General features: G+C 45.3%; 1 protein-coding gene across 1 annotated transcript; it reads left to right on the top strand.

Moving 5' to 3' along the window:
* The first annotated feature begins 11017 nt into the window (after nucleotides 1-11017).
* Nucleotides 11018-16479, top strand: gorab (golgin, rab6-interacting). Its single transcript, XM_041041188.1, has 5 exons — nucleotides 11018-11214; nucleotides 11363-11696; nucleotides 12642-12743; nucleotides 12880-13020; nucleotides 15368-16479. The coding sequence occupies exons 1-5, from the start codon at nucleotides 11160-11162 to the stop codon at nucleotides 15825-15827; spliced, it is 1092 nt and encodes a 363-aa protein (XP_040897122.1). The 5' UTR covers nucleotides 11018-11159; the 3' UTR covers nucleotides 15828-16479.
* Nucleotides 16480-18011: the final 1532 nt, after the last annotated feature.

Here is an 18011-nt window from a genome sequence, read left to right as displayed (position 1 = left end):
CCCTGGTAATGAAATCAGGTAATAAGGGCGTGGCAAATGAGCTAAGCGAGAGTTTGTGTACAGCACAAGACTACCAGAAACTCCAGGGGAGATGGGGCACTGCTGTTCACGGTGTACCTATGCCAGAGACTGCTAATAGGCATTCTCTCCCTCTCCCTTTCCTTGATTGGGACCAGATGTGTGTGTGTTACACTCTGGGAAATGGCTGAGATGAGAGACAGCAAGGCCGCCAGAGCCACAATAAATTCGTGGAATGGCTAATGAATAAAACAACAGCAGATTAAATGTGCCATAGCTAAAAATAATTTGATTAAGAATCTGATTCAGCAGCCAAATTGTTCGAGGCCATGCTGGAGACAGCTGTATCTTTATTTGAGCTCTGATGTACAAGACCACATTTTCCCTCCTAATGAGCTTCTACGAGACTTCGATCGAGGTCTTTTTATGGGGATTTCTGGGCAAAGCTTGAGGCCTGATGAATCAGATGTCATCACATGTGATTGCCTGTTTAAAAAGTCCCAAACTTTCTGACTCTGTTTAGTCAGGTTCAGCCAGGGTCAAACCAAAGTCAAAACACACCCCTGTTCAGCCAATAACCTGTCGGCATGAGCAAGCGTCTCCAGTTCCCTGTCACTTTCATTAATCAGATATCTCAGAGAAGGCACAAGCCTGTTTGGGCTCTGTGCAGGATTTGATAAGTGCAGACCGCACCCCCAAGTGTGGGAATACAGTTTGTACTATAAGAATTAAACCAAGTTTCTGAAATTAATATTTCAACATTTTGGGGTGCACACATTGGCTTTTCTTCTGAGAACGTGTGTTAAGTACAGAGCTGGAATCTGGATGTGGTTAGCCTAGCTTAGCATAAAGACTGGAAGCAGGGGGAAACAGCTAGCATGACAGGTCACCTGAACAACACTGCCTTCCAGTGTGTCCCACAGCAGGTGGGCAGGATGTGAGCTATGATCTCCAGTGTTGACCCAAACATCGTGACCTCCTCCTTTCCATACTAAAGTCATTCTATCTGCGTTTGCTTCAGAGACAACGTGGTGATGATCTGATAATTTGCACAAAAACAAGAGGCCATCATGGAAAATATAGACATAGTTATTAAAGCTTGTTTTGACATTTGAACGAGCAACCAATTTTATATTTCCAGTAAGTACTAAAGATTGTTATACTGTATAACATACAACCGGGAGTTGATGACAGACTTTTTTTCAGTTGAGAAGCTGTTTTCACCAGTTTACTGTGTTTATCCTAAACCATCTAAGATTGATCTCAAAACCCACAGAGATTAAACTGATGTCCATCAGGTTCTCAGTAAAAGCCAAACGAGCATAGAGATTTCCTTTCAGCCCAAAGAGAGTTCATATTTGCAGTTTGTTTGGGGACTCTGTGATGGATAGGAGGTCTCTCCCCTATTTCCACTTCTAGTTCTAACCTCATGTCCTTTTGTTCTAGTCCTCCCCTCCTGCCTCTCTGTCTGAGTGTCTGTCTTATCTAACTGCCTGTGTTTTTTATCTCAACACAACTGACAGGCCGACTCCTTCACCGACTTTAACCCATCCACCCTGCTCGCGGCTGGGGATACAGCTGGGGCTCAGTCCATGGGACGGGCCCAAATGTCTGGACGTCTGAAAAAGGCCTGTTGAAGGCCTGACCGCTGTCCAGAGAGCTCACCGGTGCGTACAAAAGGGCCCGCACAGCGAACAAGCTGCCAGGGGAAACAGAGCTGGGAGGCAGGTGAGACAGGGAGGCATTGTTTGGTCTTATTCCTCCTCTTTACAGGTGGGACTCCTCAGAGTCTGGAGCACAGACCTCTGTTCAGATGGACCAGGGACACTCTCCAAGAACATTAAGAGGGCTTAGCGTGAGGTTGGAAAGAAACGGACTGAGGGCCAAGTCTGGAGGAAATGGTAATGATGGTAGAGGAGCTCAGGTGGAGTTGTCATTGGGAGGTTTGATAGCTTCAAGCTTTAGCAGAATGAATTCATGATATCTGTTGTTTCTTTAACACCAAAGATTTTTCAGACTCATGGGAAATTATTTTAAATTGTTTTCAAGATTCCAAAATCTCCAAGGACACCAACATGTCAACCACAATTTCATATCAATACATGAAAAATGAAGCACAAGACATCTACAATATTTTAATTTGAAGCTTAAGCTGTATGATTAATTCAAATGTTTGCTTTTGCAAGATGTGATGTGAGTAAGATGAGTTGCTCTTATTAGAAACCTTTATCCCTTTCAGACATGCACACTGTCCTGTTGATGCTGCTCCACATTTAACACGTTGGTCTCATGTCTGAATAAATGCCCGAGTCGGTTTTATGCAGTTTTACTACGTCTGGTATGGAACACAAGTCTGAACTGACTGATCCAGATTCATGTTCTTTCATTCAACAACAGAGATGCAAACATGAGAGTACTGTAATAAATTTATCACTCAATCATCATCTCTCATACAATGTCATACTATAAACTGGCTGTGGGAAAACAGAAAACAGTCTTCATCATAAAGTCTGAGCTTCTTTTTTGTAACAGTCATGTCACATCTGAAAAAAGCCACAACAAATATTCACTTAGCAGAGACCTGAGTTTGAATAAAATCCTGTTATAAACTTTAAATGAAGCCAGCCTTGTTGTGTATGTGTCAGACCCATTATGAATCCTGATGAAAGACTACGAGGAGAGAAGAGGACCCCTGAGAGGCAGAAGGTAAAATGAAACAGCACTTTCTGATCCAGAGAAAACAGGGAGGGCGGAGACGTGCACAGAGAAAGTGAGGTACAGACGCTGAGGGTGAGGAGAGGGATAGATAAAGGGAAACAGCGTGCATGATGTCAGGACGCTGTTGAGCACTGCAAACTGGCTGCAGATGGCAGGACGAGAGGTCAGGGATGGAAATTAAAGAACAAATTCAGAACAGCAGCTGAGGGGGGGAGAGGAGGCGCTGTGGCCAGAACAGGGGAAGAAGGCCGAGGGGTCAGCCTGGACTCTGCATACAGATTTTTTAAACAGCAATTAGAAGTTCCTCCAGCTTCCAGCTCAGAGCCATGGCGATGGCCTGACCTCTAATCATCCTCAATTTCTCTCAGGCTCCAGCTCTCTGATACACGTCTCCTCCGATTGGCTGTTTATTTTTCACAGCGCTTCCTGTTTGATTGAGCACCACAGGCTGTGCGTCTTTAAGGATTGCAGGGAGGGCAAAGGGGAGGTCACACTTACTGCACGTGTTAAATCACCACCACCACGAGCATTCAATCTTCTATTCAAAACTAATTTAGCTCCCACATTCTCATTCCTGTTACAGAAGTATGAGGACACCCCTGTCAACATAATGGTGATCAACAATGGTCATTATCAATGCCACAGATTTACTTTATGCTCACCACATTCTATCATTTCTGAGAAGTCCGTTTAGTTTGGCCCGCAGCTTTAAACACAACCCAGTCTCACAGAAGTTCATGAAATAATCATGAAATGTAATCTACTGATTCATGCACAGGGACACAAATTTTCCATTTTCTCCGTGGCACTCAGCACAACTTTCAGAGTAAAACATTTCAATAAGGAACCCAGTGTAATAGCAGATTGTGACATAGTCAAGAATTTCAGTGGGTTGATTTGTGTACATCGACATGTGACAGTAAAATATTGATTTATAGTGGCTGAAGCATCATTAAACTGTTGGTTGGTTCTATTCTTGGTCTCAGTGATAACAGACTGTCTCTAATTACACAAGGCCATTTTAGAACCCAGGTGAAAGAAGTGTTCAGGGAAAACTGCTTTTAATGCTGACATGCTAAACATTTATGCTGTTACTCTGTAAATGTTATAATGCATTTTACAATGATAGCAGTGCTGTTAGACTTTTAAAAGCAGTGTTTATGGTTTGGCAGAGGCACATTTTGAGTTCTGGGACTGGGCTGGTTTTGTTTGGCCATTGTGCGGGTTTTGTCACACAGACCTGGCAACCCTGTCAGCATCCATGTAGTAGGCCTCTGTGTGGATGCTTGAGTATGAGTAAGAGTGTTTCTCTTAGTTTTATCTTCACTACTTCAACATGTGGAGTAACCCAAAGCGTGACAGACCTGCTGTGACTGGTTACAGTTGTTAAGCTGATTGGATAATTGCTGTCTGGGGTGGATTTCACCGTCAGTTGGGCACAAAACTTTGTGTCTTAGTGAATTTCTCCAAATTTGATCCAGAATCTGAAAATGACCTGATTTAAGTTGCTGAATATTTCTCACCCCTAGCGTCATGCACAAGACAATCTGAAGCCCTGCGACCCCTGAATTCTTTGTACTGAAATGTGTGACGGGTATAGTATGAACCCAAGTGCAGTACAAAACAGGCAATGAACTGATGATCAGTTAATAGGTTTATTAACTGGCACACGAAACAGTTCACGGGCTGGGCAGAAGGCTTGGTCGAGGCAGGCAAAAGTTCAGTAACAGGGAGGCAGGCAGAATCAGGCAAACAGTCCAGAGAGAGACAGGCTGAGCTCGTGGTCGAAACAGAAGGCAGAGGTAATTTACCGGGGATCAGGAAAAACAGGCAGGTCGTAATCAGGCAGGGTCGGTACCGGGAAGACAGGCAGGTAAACGCTGGAAAGTCTTGCATGGCAGAGAACAATCTGGCACCGAGTGAGTGTGAGGCTGGAGAATATATACTGGTAGGTGAGCTGATTGGTGAGTGAGAGCAGGTGTGTGATTAGTGGGTGTGGTGTGAGCAGGGCAGTGGAAAAGTACTGAGTCCATGGCTGGAGCAGAGTGTGAGCAGGGCAGTGGAAAAATACTGAGTCCATGGCTGGAGCAGAGTGTGACAGAACCCCCCCCTCAAGGGACGGCTCCCGACGTCCCCAAAAGGTCCCATGAGCCAGGGCGGGAGGAGGGGGAAAACTGGAAGGTGGGCTATAATTCCTGAGAGGAGGACAAGGTCACCTGCAGATCTCCCGTCTGCGACAGGGAATCCTCCTCTGGCTCAGGAGCTAGAGCAGCAGTAGGGCCAACAGCACGCACCCCTCGACGAGGGAAGCCCCCGACCATGCTGTGAGAGGGCTGGTCTGGATGCTGCCGATGAAAGTCACGGAGGAGCTGTCGGTCCAAAATGTGACGAGCAGGAACCCAAGATCTTTCCTCTGGGCCATAACCCTCCCAGTCAACGAGATACTGAAGGCCTCTGCCACGTACACGGGAGCGGATGATGCGGCGCACAGCATAGGTGAGTCCCCCATCAATGAAGCGAGGAGGAGGCGGCGGAGGAGCAGCAGGCACCAGAGGGCTCTCCCGGACTGGCTTGACCTTGGACACATGGAAAGTTGGGTGAACCCTCATGGACCGGGGAAGCTTGAGCCTGACTGCCACAGGATTGATGACTCTTTCGATGGGGAACGGTCCGATGAACTTGGGAGCCAGCTTGTTGGACTCCACCCGCAGTGGAAGGTCACGGGTGGAGAGCCAGACCTTCTGGCCCACCTGATATTCTGGAGCTTGGGAGCGACGACGGTTGGCAGCAGAGGAGTACCGGCCTGCAGCTTTCAGGAGGGAGACTCTAGCTCTGGCCCAGGTCCGATGACAGCGATGGAGGAAGGCTTGAACTGAAGGGCAAGAGGCCTCCTTCTCCAGGGCTGGGAAGAGGGGTGGCTGATAACCATAGGCGCACTGGAAAGGAGACAGGCCTGTGGCAGAGCTTGTCAATGTGTTGTGAGCATATTCCACCCACAACAGCTGCTGGGACCAGGAGGATGGGTTCTGGGACACAGTACACCGAAGGGCTGTTTCCATCTGTTGGTTCATTCTTTCGGTCTGGCCATTGGATTGAGGATGGAACCCTGATGACAGACTAGGTGTGGCTCCCAGCAAACTGCAGAACTCCTGCCAGAACACGGAAGAGAATTGGGGTCCCCTGTCTGAGACCACATCCACAGGAATCCCATGGAGACGAAAGACATGGTCAAGAAGTAGTTGGGCAGTCTCTTTAGCTGATGGAAGCTTGGGTAAGGGGACGAAGTGGGCCATCTTAGAGAAGCGGTCCACAATCGTAAGTATGGCCGTCTTCCCCTCAGATGGTGGCAGACCAGTGACAAAGTCTATAGAGATGTGTGACCAGGGACGATGCGGCACAGGAAGTGGCTGTAGAAGACCAGACGGAGCCTGACGGGAAGATTTGTTCTGGTTGCAGGTGGGGCAGGCATTGACATATTCCCGGGTGTCCTCCTCTAACGTGGACCACCAGAAGCGTTGCTGGAGGACGTCACAGGTTCTCTGGATCCCCGGGTGACAGGAAAACTTAGAGGCATGAGCCCACTGGAGTACTTCTGACCTTAGGGCTGCAGGGACATACAGGCGATCTGGGGGGCAAGCACTGGGACCAGCCTCCCCCTCTGTAGAAGTTCTCACCCTCTCCTCGATCTCCCACGTCAGGGATGCCACAACACAAGGAGACGGTAGGATAGTGTCTGTAGAGATGGATTCGTCCCCTTCTCTCTGAAACTGGCGTGACAATGCGTCTGGTTTGACATTGCGGGAGCCGGGTCTGTAGGAGAGGGAGAAATCAAACCTGGTGAAGAAGAGGGCCCATCGTGCCTGTCGGGAGTTGAGTCTCTTAGCAGTTCGGATGTACTCCAGGTTTTTGTGATCTGTCCAAACTAAAAAGGGCTGCTTAGTCCCCTCAAGCCAGTGTCGCCATTCCTCTAGGGCCAGCTTGACAGCCAGAAGCTCCCGATTGCCAATGTCATAGTTTCTCTCAGCAGGTGAAAGACGCCGAGAGAAGAAGGCGCATGGATGGAGTTTCTGGTCACCAGCTGCTCGCTGAGACAGAACTGCACCCACTCCAACATCAGAAGCATCCACCTCCACAACGAACTGCCGCTCAATGTCCGGGAACTGGAGGATGGGTGCTGAGCTGAAACGGTTCTTCAGAGTCCGGAAAGCAGAGTCTGCACCGTGGGACCAGCGGAAGGGACTCTTGGGGGAGGTCAACATGGTGAGGGGAGCAGCAATGGAGCTATAGTTCCGGATGAAGCGTCGATAAAAGTTTGCAAAACCCAGGAAACGCTGCAGTTGCTTACGGGTCTCAGGAACTGGCCAGGACTTTACCGCCTCCACCTTAGCAGGATCCATCTCCAAGCGTCCCTCGGCCACAATGTAGCCAAGAAAGGCCACTGACTGGGTGTGGAACTCGCATTTCTCAGCCTTAACAAACAGCGAATTCTCCAGGAGGCGCTGCAACACAGTCCTGACATGGTGAATGTGATCCTCAAGGCAGGTGGAAAAGATAAGAATGTCGTCTAAGTAGACAAACACATATTTATTGATCATGTCCCGGAGGACATCATTCACCAAGGCTTGGAAGACGGCGGGGGCATTGGTGAGACCGAATGGCATCACCAAATATTCATAATGTCCGGTGGGGGTGTTGAAAGCAGTCTTCCACTCGTCCCCCTCCCTGATGCGTACGAGGTGGTAGGCATTACGAAGGTCAAGCTTGGTGAAGATCTTGGCCCCTTGGAGTAGCTCATGGGCAGAGGAAATAAGTGGTAGGGGGTACCGGTTCTTGATGGTGATGTCGTTGAGACCCCGGTAATCGATGCAAGGGCGCAGGGTCTTGTCTTTTTTGTCCACAAAAAAGAATCCTGCCCCTGCAGGAGATGAGGACGGGCGTATGATTCCAGCAGCCAGAGAGTCATTAATATAGTTCTCCATGGCCTCCCGCTCTGGACCGGAAAGAGAGTAGAGACGCCCCTTAGGAGGTGACGCGCCAGGCTTCAGATCAATACAACAGTCATAAGGGCGGTGGGGGGGCAGCGAGGTAGCTTTGGCCTTACTGAACACTTCCCTGAGGTCGTGGTAATCAGTAGGGACTCTGGCCAGGTCCGGGCAGGTGCTGGGGAGCGTAGTCTGGCGAGGCATCGATGCATCCCGAAGGCAGACCTGGTGGCAGAAACTGCTCCAGCTGAGGATAGTGGCTGTGGTCCAGTCGACATGCGGGTTGTGTTTACGGAGCCATGGGAAGCCCAGGATCAGAGGAATGTTGGATGAGGGCAGGAGAAGAAACTGGATGGTCTCATGATGGTTACCAGAAATCAGCATGTGAACAGGGGCAGTCTGGTGGGTAACCGTTCCCAGAAGATGACCATCCAGGGCCCTGGCAGGAATCGGTGGGTTGAGGGGAATCCCCTCTAGCCCGAGTTGCATAGCCAAGCCCTCGTCCATAATATTGCCATCGGAACCAGAGTCAATGAAGGTGGCCAGATTGTACTGTGACGGGTATAGTATGAACCCAAGTGCAGTACAAAACAGGCAATGAACTGATGATCAGTTAATAGGTTTATTAACTGGCACACGAAACAGTTCACGGGCTGGGCAGAAGGCTTGGTCGAGGCAGGCAAAAGTTCAGTAACAGGGAGGCAGGCAGAATCAGGCAAACAGTCCAGAGAGAGACAGGCTGAGCTCGTGGTCGAAACAGAAGGCAGAGGTAATTTACCGGGGATCAGGAAAAACAGGCAGGTCGTAATCAGGCAGGGTCGGTACCGGGAAGACAGGCAGGTAAACGCTGGAAAGTCTTGCATGGCAGAGAACAATCTGGCACCGAGTGAGTGTGAGGCTGGAGAATATATACTGGTAGGTGAGCTGATTGGTGAGTGAGAGCAGGTGTGTGATTAGTGGGTGTGGTGTGAGCAGGGCAGTGGAAAAGTACTGAGTCCATGGCTGGAGCAGAGTGTGAGCAGGGCAGTGGAAAAATACTGAGTCCATGGCTGGAGCAGAGTGTGACAAATGTGCCTTTGGAGTTGTGTGTGACATCTCTCCTTCAGTCTCATGCCTTTGACTTTTTATCAAAGAACCTGTTGTTGTCATTGTTCATCTCGCATCAGTCAGGTTTCATGTCCTATCCAATCTGTTCCAACTGTCAGGCTCCCCATATCAAGTTAACAGGATTTTTACTTCTGGATGCCCAAAATAATTATTAGTATGCTTTGAAAAATAATTGGCAGAAATAAAAAAAATGTACCTGATTTTTAGTAAATGGAACAAAAACCACCTGTTAAAACATGCTGACATTAGTTGATCCGAGCAACACTTTGAGCGTTTAAGCTGTGTAACAGGCAGCTGCATTGATGTTTGAAGGTCTTACACACTTAATCGTCATTAATCGTCCTGGTTCCCACCCAGAAAATACATGTTGTTTAATTAGTCATGAGTGAACTAACTTCACTTGCTGTGTAAAAGAGTGGAAGAACTTTCTCCAGTTATAGGAAAACGTGCCTTGACACACGTGGACAACAGATCTGACATGTTGAACTTCTGAACTGAGTGCAGTCGTCATGTTAACCTCCATCTCTCCTCTATCAGTACCACTCTTTCCTACAGGGGATTTATACACTTCCCCCACCTCTAACCCTGATGTGCCTCCCCAGGTCATCTCAGTAATGAGCCATGTGGTCCTCTCTGGCTCTCACTAATCAGGGATCCAAGGCCAACCCATCCTCGACCCAACTCTGCGGCAGCAAAACACAGACTGAACCCAAAGTGGTTCTCTCTCTGCCATCTGGCCTCCATGCCTGGCCCTGTCTCCACTCTGCCGGCGATTTATGCCCTCCTGAGGTGTTTCGCCTTTTAACTTGCACATAATTGGCCCCCAGATGCAAAAAAGATGTGGAGGCCAGTTTTTATTAGTTGCCAAGCAGAGGTCATTGTTTTTGCATTGACTCTGACTCCTCAGCACTGCCAAGGTTAAAAAGACAAGCTTTATGTCTGTGTATGTTGACCAGTTACTGAAAATAATTATTAGTCTGTGCAAAGTTGCACACAAATGAAAGTAATGATGGAGTACAAACCTGAATGAAGGCAGTATGTGATGGTGTTTGCTGAATGACAGTTAGCAATAAAAAACAAATCTAACAGATGCTGTCTTTTCTCACAGTTCTGAAATACCTTCAGTCCTGTCTCCTGTCCACAGACCACCTCCACTTCTATGACTGACTCACCAGACATGATACGCCTGCTGTCAATTTGCATGAGTTAATAGGAGATATTGACAAGAAAAGCACATGACATGACAGGAATAAGGAACTTTACGGTTTTCTGGGTAGTTGGAAAAGTCTGCTTAAAGGTCTTACATCATTTCAGAGTTAAAATCCTAGCAGGTGATAAATGGTGGAACCTGTTCTAAGGTTGTGTTCACGATGACAATTACACTGTGTGAAAAAAAAAAAAAAAAAGCAGTTCCCTAAGTCATTTGAGTGAGACCACCACTTCGGTACAGCACTTTCTCTTGTTCAAGTGTCTCAAATGAAAGGATTGGGCTCTGAGAAACTCTAATGGTTTTCATCTAAATTTGCCTCACTAATTAATGTAAAAGTTGATTCTAGTTCATTTTCTTCTTTGAAACACAAACAAGGATCAAATTAAACAAGCCATGCTCTGACAGCAGGGTGTGTCTCTCCCTCCACTATGCAGTACAGCCACTTAAATTTCATGCTGTTTTCACATGAAGTAGTTCTTTAATTAACCTCTGACCTCTCTGACCCACAGACAGCCCTTTAAAGATCTGGATGAGGCAATGGATGAGAAATCTGTGGAAACTGTGGAAAATGAAATGAAAATGATTAACCAGGAGCCTCATTGTAGTCAGGGCGCATGCTGTGTACCAAATTTCATTATGAACACTGGACGATTCATCTTAAAAGTGTTATCTGATTTTTGCCTGGATAAATACCATAAAACCATAATATAAACCATAAAGTCTCAGCTGGCTCAGAAATACTAAAACTTAGTTCAAGTAAACTGATACCTACAAACAAAAATATCTTTAAAAAAACTTAGAACCTATGAAGTGATGTTTATCAGTACATATACACAAAAACATTTCTTAACACAATCTGTAGCGATGAAAGAATGAAAACGTATTTTCTCATTAAGATCTCACGTCTTTATTTGTCTTTCTGTTCAGGCGATATCTGCAACTTCACAGGGCTTCTTGGGGTCCTTGACGTGGCATTGATAAACAAAGATGGCGGTGGCGTTTCGAGCTTCGTAGAGTTTGATTGTATATTTTTGGCTTTTTAAATGAGTATCATCTTCAGTCAGTAGTCACAGTCTTTCCTGTATGCAGTAGTTTTGCTGCCTTTTTATGTGTAAAGTTGTAAAATGAGCGGCTGGGCCGGTTTTTCTGATGAGGAGCTGCGGAGGATGCAGCAGAGAGGTAACGTTTTTTATCGCTAATGTTAGCCGAAAAAGTTAGCACCTAATTCCGCTTCCACTTCTGCGGTGGTCGACAGTTTTTGAATCAACCTCTAGATTTGTTTTATGTGAAAACTCTTGGGGGTAATCTAGACCGCATGTGTTTTCAGACGCAGCGGGCGCCGCAGCGGCAGCCCGCGGTCGGAAGCCGGCTCCAGCCAACCGGAGTCGGCAGCAGCTACAGCGGGAGAGGGCCCTTCAAGTCGCCGCTCAGAAAAATGCAGGAGCCGGGTCCCCTGGCCTTCCACCGGAGCAGCAACTCACCAAGCCGCCGCCACCACCACCGAAGGAAGAGCCCCAGCCTGCAGCTCCAGCAGGAGCTCGGTCCGTCAGACTGGACGTGCAGCCGAAGGCCAGCGAGGTGAAGCCGAGTGAAAACTGCCAGCCGGCTGCAGAGGAACAGACCCCGGTTATCAAAGAGCTGGAGAAACAAGAGGTGGAACTGTTAGTATGACTCTGTTTTCATACACACTGTAGAGGTTCAGTTTGTTCCGTAACATGTAGGCGGCTATACACATATCACTTATCCATGACTAATGTTGCTGCGTCAGTTTAGGGGTAATGACAGCTGTTGGTGTCCTCACTCCAGCTGTTGTTCTCCCTTTGATCTTGCTCCTGGGACTGTTTTCATATATGGTCCATTAATTGACCCTGTATGATACCCTGTGATCTGGTCAGTAAGTGTTACCACTGCACACCTCAGGAGATGAATCAAAATGTTACCTGACAGTGTGTTATTAAAAGTAGTTTTTCAGATCTTACAGATGTGCACAGTCTGCAGCTCCATTCTCCCATGAACACAGCAGGCAGGGGCAGTGGCCAGTGTACTCTGTACAAATACTGGATTTAACCATAAGTTGTTCTCTAGACAGACACTTTATCATCTTTGACAGAATACAGACATATTTGAGATCACAAGAATACCTGATACCTGCTGGTTCACAGGACAAAAGAAGGTTTTTGCCCTAATGATGCAGCATTCAGAGGGCCTGAGGTCACAGATGGGGCTGTTACAGGCTGTGATGGCAAGACAAAGACATATGACAAAGAGAAACGCTGATGAGATGTTGCCTCTCTTTTAAAAGTCTTTTGGAGAAGAAGGCTAAGCTAATAAGTATAACTTATAAGTTAAGAATAAATATTTCCACTAAATTCATGGTACATATTACACCGTTTCTTTATTTACTGAATGTTATGATATAAATGTGATCTGTTAATCAAACTGCCTCTAAAGTACATATTTGTTTTTTTTGTCTGTTTTGGCATAAATCTGAAGGATATAGTCAGGCCCACAGCTTCTTTCCAGGTGTCACGTTACTGTTTGTTTTTTGTCGTTTTGAATTTAAAATGCATAATTGTGTGTTAAGTTCTCTTTCTGCCTGATCACAGGCGGGAAAAGACTCGTTTGGAGCAACTACAGCAAGAGCAAAAAGTAATCGAAGAGGAGAACAAACGCAAGAAAGCTCTGCTGGCAAAAACTATCGCTGAGAAGTAAGTACAGATGTGCACTGTGGTGAGCAACATGATATAATGACAGATGTGGGAATGATGGTCAAAACTATGGAAGAAAGACCAAGACTGAGCAAAAGAATTGAATTTAAGTTAAAAGTTTTGTTATTCTCCACAGATCCAAACAGACTCAGGCGGAGGCTGTGAAGCTGAAGAGAATCCAGAAGGAGCTCCAGGCCCTCGACGACATGGTGTCCAATGATATCGGCATCCTGAGAGGAAAGATAGAACAAGCCAGCTGGGACTACACTGCAGCCAGGTTAGAGAGACATAACACGAGGACATGCCCATGCTTCCTGACAGATAAACAATATTATGTGAGGATCCGTTGCTGTGTGTTCTGTATGCAGAGGAGAGGAAAACATGCTGATTCTGTAAGGTCTAGTCAGCCAAATCAAGTCAGCTGTTACTAATAACAGTAGCAAAAGCTAAGTTTTATTTAAGTGTCCCACTAAGCTGTGACACTGAGCCAGCGTGCTCAACCTCAGACCTTTCAGACTGCAGACATTTGGTATTTGGTAAAAAGCACAGGTGTATCTGATAATATGAAAAACGGCTGCATTCTGTTTAGCTGGCCTCCAGGGTCCTTGTGTTATGCATGGGACACTTGATGGAACTGAACCATCGTTAATGAATCTTGTCTCACCTGTGCTTTTCCTGCTAAGACAGGTCGAGATGTCACAGAGTGTGAGACAGTCCTCTGCTGAACTCATGTAGTGTTACGCCGATGATGAATAAAGAGGCGCTGAGTGTGTATGAGCAGCCCGTCATGTATCCACAGGCAGCAGATGTTCCCATGATTTTATGTCGTGAACCCATGAACAGCATCTGTGTGATGATGAAGCAGTGCTCACGGTTTTTTTACGAGCTTTCTGGTTTCACTATGGATAGATCCCCTCACTCATTTAATAAATAAGTAAACATGAACAATAGTGTTTTGTTCCTGTATATTCACCAAGGAGCCATTATTTAAAAACAAGCAAAAAAAAACAAAACAAAACAGTTCATCATCAGGTGATGTGCTGTACGTTTACTGTAAAGTCTCCCCTTTAAAGCCTAGAAACACTGCCCCCTGCAGCTGCTTTCCAGCACTCGAGGAATCTGTCTTTGCATCATACTGGTGTAACACATGGAGCCTGTTTCAGTAAACACTGTCCCACTCACATGTTCTACAGAATCTGCAGCTCTGCTCCAACATACAGAGATTAATGCAGCATTAATGTAACTACAACCCTGAATAAATATATAATAAAGTGTTTGTTTAAGTTCCTGTGTATTTAATCATGATACTGGTTAATTTTCCACAGCTGAAAACAGCCACAGATACAAAGACTGTAAACTGTCTCATGTTGAACTGTGGTCTCTCCTCACAGAGACCCTGTGAATCTGTGGTTGACCTTGTGCTTTAGCTTTGATTTCTCTGTGCAGCCTGTTGTCAGGTGAGATTAGCTCCATGTCATGAACACTCTTCATTACAGATGTTTGTATAACAGGACCTGACCTTCACACACTCATTGCACTGGGCTCTGTTATGGTTATTTTGATTTATGTTGCTGCTGAGTTACAACCTAAGACCCTGATAGGGAAATTCAGCTTTTGGAAATGTTTGACATCGTCTGCTTTGTTAGCTCAGTGTTCCCAAACAACACGTGATGTTCTGATCTTCACAATTAGAACAATGTTTGTGTATTCAGACATTGTGGGAGGACTCGTGTGTGTCCTCAGTAGGGCTGGGTTTGAAAATATTCGCTACATGAGCCAATATAAAATCTTTTAACCTTTTTGAGACATATAAAGATGTTTAACAAAAGAAGCCAAAGATCTCGAATTTTATTTGATCAAATATTGGTAAATAAGATTCTGTTCAGCCAACGTTTGGCGCTACAGACACATTTCACTCAGTTCCAAACAAGTATCAATGTTCAAATCCCAGCTAGGGCTGTGGCTCTCTATCAGTGCCATTATCCGTTCATATGGTCATTATTTTATTTAAATGAATTGATTGGAAAATGCTAATAGAGCCAACTGTACCTTCTTCATGTTTCCTGTATGTCTGACCAACAGTGCAGAACTGAAAGATGATTATTTTTAAAAAGGAGGAAAAAAAAAACAGAAAATCCTCTGATTTTAGAAGAGAGTGTAATCACATTTTTTCTTGATGAATGTATTAATTATCAAAATTGTTTAGTTCATTTTCTGATTAATCAGTGATTTGACAGATTATTTGGGCTCTACACCCAGTACTGGTATTTTGGTTTTAATACCAGTCAGACATGTTTTAAGTTTGTTACACAATTTCTGTCTTGTGCAAGAAAAAACTCTGTCTTCATTTGTGCTCGGAAGTGGTTACAGTTTGACAGAAAGCAGGTATGACCAGATGAATATGTTTCATAATGTGCACTCAGCTGATTTGGTCATAGAGCTTATTATGAACACATGAGTGCTTGGATTTGTTGCAGCAAATATTCTAAATGAAATCAAACATTCCCACTGACACAGAAGTAGTTGTTTATTGAGGAAAGTAAAGCTGAGATATACGTAAAGTGTAATGTGGAACATATATGACAGACTCTGTTTCAGTTTGTCTCATTTTGTTCTTGCCACAGAAAGCGTTACGAGAAGGCCGAGGCCGAGTATGTGATGGCCAAGCTGGACCTGCACAAGAAGACGGAGGTGAAGGAGCAGCTGACGGAGCACCTCTGCGCCATCATCCAGCAGAACGAGCTGCGTAAAGCCCACAAACTGGAGGAGCTGATGCAGCAGCTGCAGCTTCAGGCCACTGAGGAGGAGCTGCAGAGGCAGAAAGAGGAGGAGGAGGAGGAGGAGAAGAGGAGAAGCTGTGCGGAGAATCAGAGAGACAGGAAAGAGGGAAACGGTTCAGTGCAGAATCCGGAGGAAGCAGTGCAATCAACCAAAGACTGTAAACCCCCAGAGGAAGAGGCTGTGAAGGAGGAGAAGGGAGGAGACGTCCAGCAAGAGCACAAACCTATGATTGAACCACCAAAGACCGAACAGGACTGTAAAACACTAAAAAATGGCGTTCAGAGTGAGACTGTGGCCTCCTGATGCTCGTAGAGGAGATGATCACATATTCTCCACTGTGGGCATCAATATGAAACTCTACCAACGATTTCCAGTAACACTGTCAGCTGGATAAACTGTCTTTGAGCTACAGGTACTCTGTATGTCCTGAACACCTGTATTCTGGACATACAGACTGGCACTGCATGCCAGTGTCTTAAATAATCTTGCTTCCTACAATATCTGCACATGGTAACTCAAGTATGGAGACACTATACTACACTACACTACACGAGGATACACTCCTGCACTGGCACTGACCGTAAATCTTGAGGTCCGAATGAATCCAATATGGCCTTATGGATTCTGGGCCATAAAGAAAACTGAACCCATGTGATGTTACGTCTCTTCTAAACTGTGTGAGCAGTGCATATATACATAGTTCACAGGAGACAGGATCGGTCCATAGAACCAGCATGGCATCAAATGTCTGGCTTTTTCCTGAATCTTGCTGACGTCTTCTTTGATCGTATATTTCATGATTTAAATCCAAATGGTTCCAAGTTCACGTGAATCTGACGGTTAAGATTTTAGAACTTTGATTTCTTTCCTTAAAAAAAAAAAGGTTTTGTAGAAAGTTCAGATATAAATAAAGCATAGCTTCAGTGTCTGCACTGAAACTTGAGCATGTTATCGGCATTAGAATAAAATGTTTCCCAGGACACCCAGCCCTCAGTGTGTCTGTACCAGCAGGACCAGTCTGAATCATGTTCGGCCGCACAACAAATGAGAAGAATCTCTTGCAGCCATTATCCTCAGTCGGTCTCTTTTTATATGTTCGTCCAAACGTGGTTTTACAACACATGTGATTATCTCTCTGAGCAAAGGTTGAATTCAGAAAGATGACTGTTTTTGATTGTTGTCTCTTTGTGGTACGAATGTAAGATGGGTCCTGTTTACTTCCTGGAAGAAAGTCTCTGTTTGGTGCAGACGCAGCTGAGCATTAGTCCATTTCTGTCCTAAACGCAAACCCTCCTGTCTTATGTGTTGTAGATGAACATGTTAGCTGACGCTGGGCTTGTGTTTCACAGAGCTTAACTGCTGGTGCTGTCAGTGCAGCCGAGGAGCAGCGGTCCTCCGCAGTGGTAAGACGATATCTGTTCATGTACGTACGGATGTTTTCAGCCGCATGTGTCTCTGCAGACCCGCGGTTTATGTTCCCTCGCTTGCACATGGAATGTGTTGGAAATAATATATGACAATAATCTAGTTTTTAAACTCTGTATATGTGGATCTGACCAAAGTGTGATTCATTAGTTTGAATGTTCTGATGTAAATGGCTGATGCATAGAAAAAGTTATTTAAATGGGGTAAATATTTAAAAAGGTGATATTTTACTAAAATAAACCTTAAAGAGTACATGTCCCTCCTGTCTATTTGTCCTCACTCTGTCATTTTAGCATTTAGACAATAAGTGTCCTGCAGGACCGAAGCTTGTGGTCCTGGAAAGAATTTACACGGGGGAGCACTCTGGGACTCCCATGGCTTTTTCAAGTCGTTTTTAAAGTGCAGTAAGTGTTTCTGTAAACTGCTTTGAGATTTTACAGCGCTCCGGTCACATCTGGCCATCTGAAGCAGAGGCCGTAAAAGCAGCTTTTTAATTAGTTTGGAGGTAGAAGCTCAGAGAGGGAGAGTGACCACCGTCCCGTCTGTCCCTGCACCAACCTCAAGGTCAGCGTTTGAAGTCCCAAGGAACAGATTTCAGATCACACTCTGAACAAATTAGAAATATATTCAGATGAAACAAATGTAATCCAAGCATTTCCACTGAGGGAGTGTAACTAAGTTCCTCAGTTACAGTTTGGACTTTCTTTTGCTTTCCTCAAGTGTTTTTATTTTCTGCTGCTTTGTGCTTTTTCTTCACCTCATTTCAGAGGGATTTACTGTAGTTTTTACTCCTCTACAGTTATTTGGCAAATAACTCTGCACAATTCTTCTCAAATATGAAGTGTTTTCTGCACTGTTGCATAATTTAAGATTTGCATCAAGTCACTTGATTGGGTTTTAAAAATCTGCCAGTGTAGTTTTTCTGCCTCATTTCAGTCAGACATCAGTAAAAATGATTTTAAACACGTTGATTTAATTTTAAAAAATTATCTTGCTTTTAAAAAAAATGTTTTATGAGTTTGGACTATTGACTTTATCTTTACTCTGACTCAGGGTTTATGA

Source organism: Toxotes jaculatrix, chromosome 6 (genome assembly GCF_017976425.1).
Source record: "Toxotes jaculatrix isolate fToxJac2 chromosome 6, fToxJac2.pri, whole genome shotgun sequence".
In the NCBI taxonomy this organism is placed as follows: Eukaryota; Metazoa; Chordata; class Actinopteri; family Toxotidae; genus Toxotes; species Toxotes jaculatrix.
The sequence above is the reverse complement of the archived record's forward strand: the minus strand, read 5'-3'. Positions and strand labels throughout refer to the sequence as shown.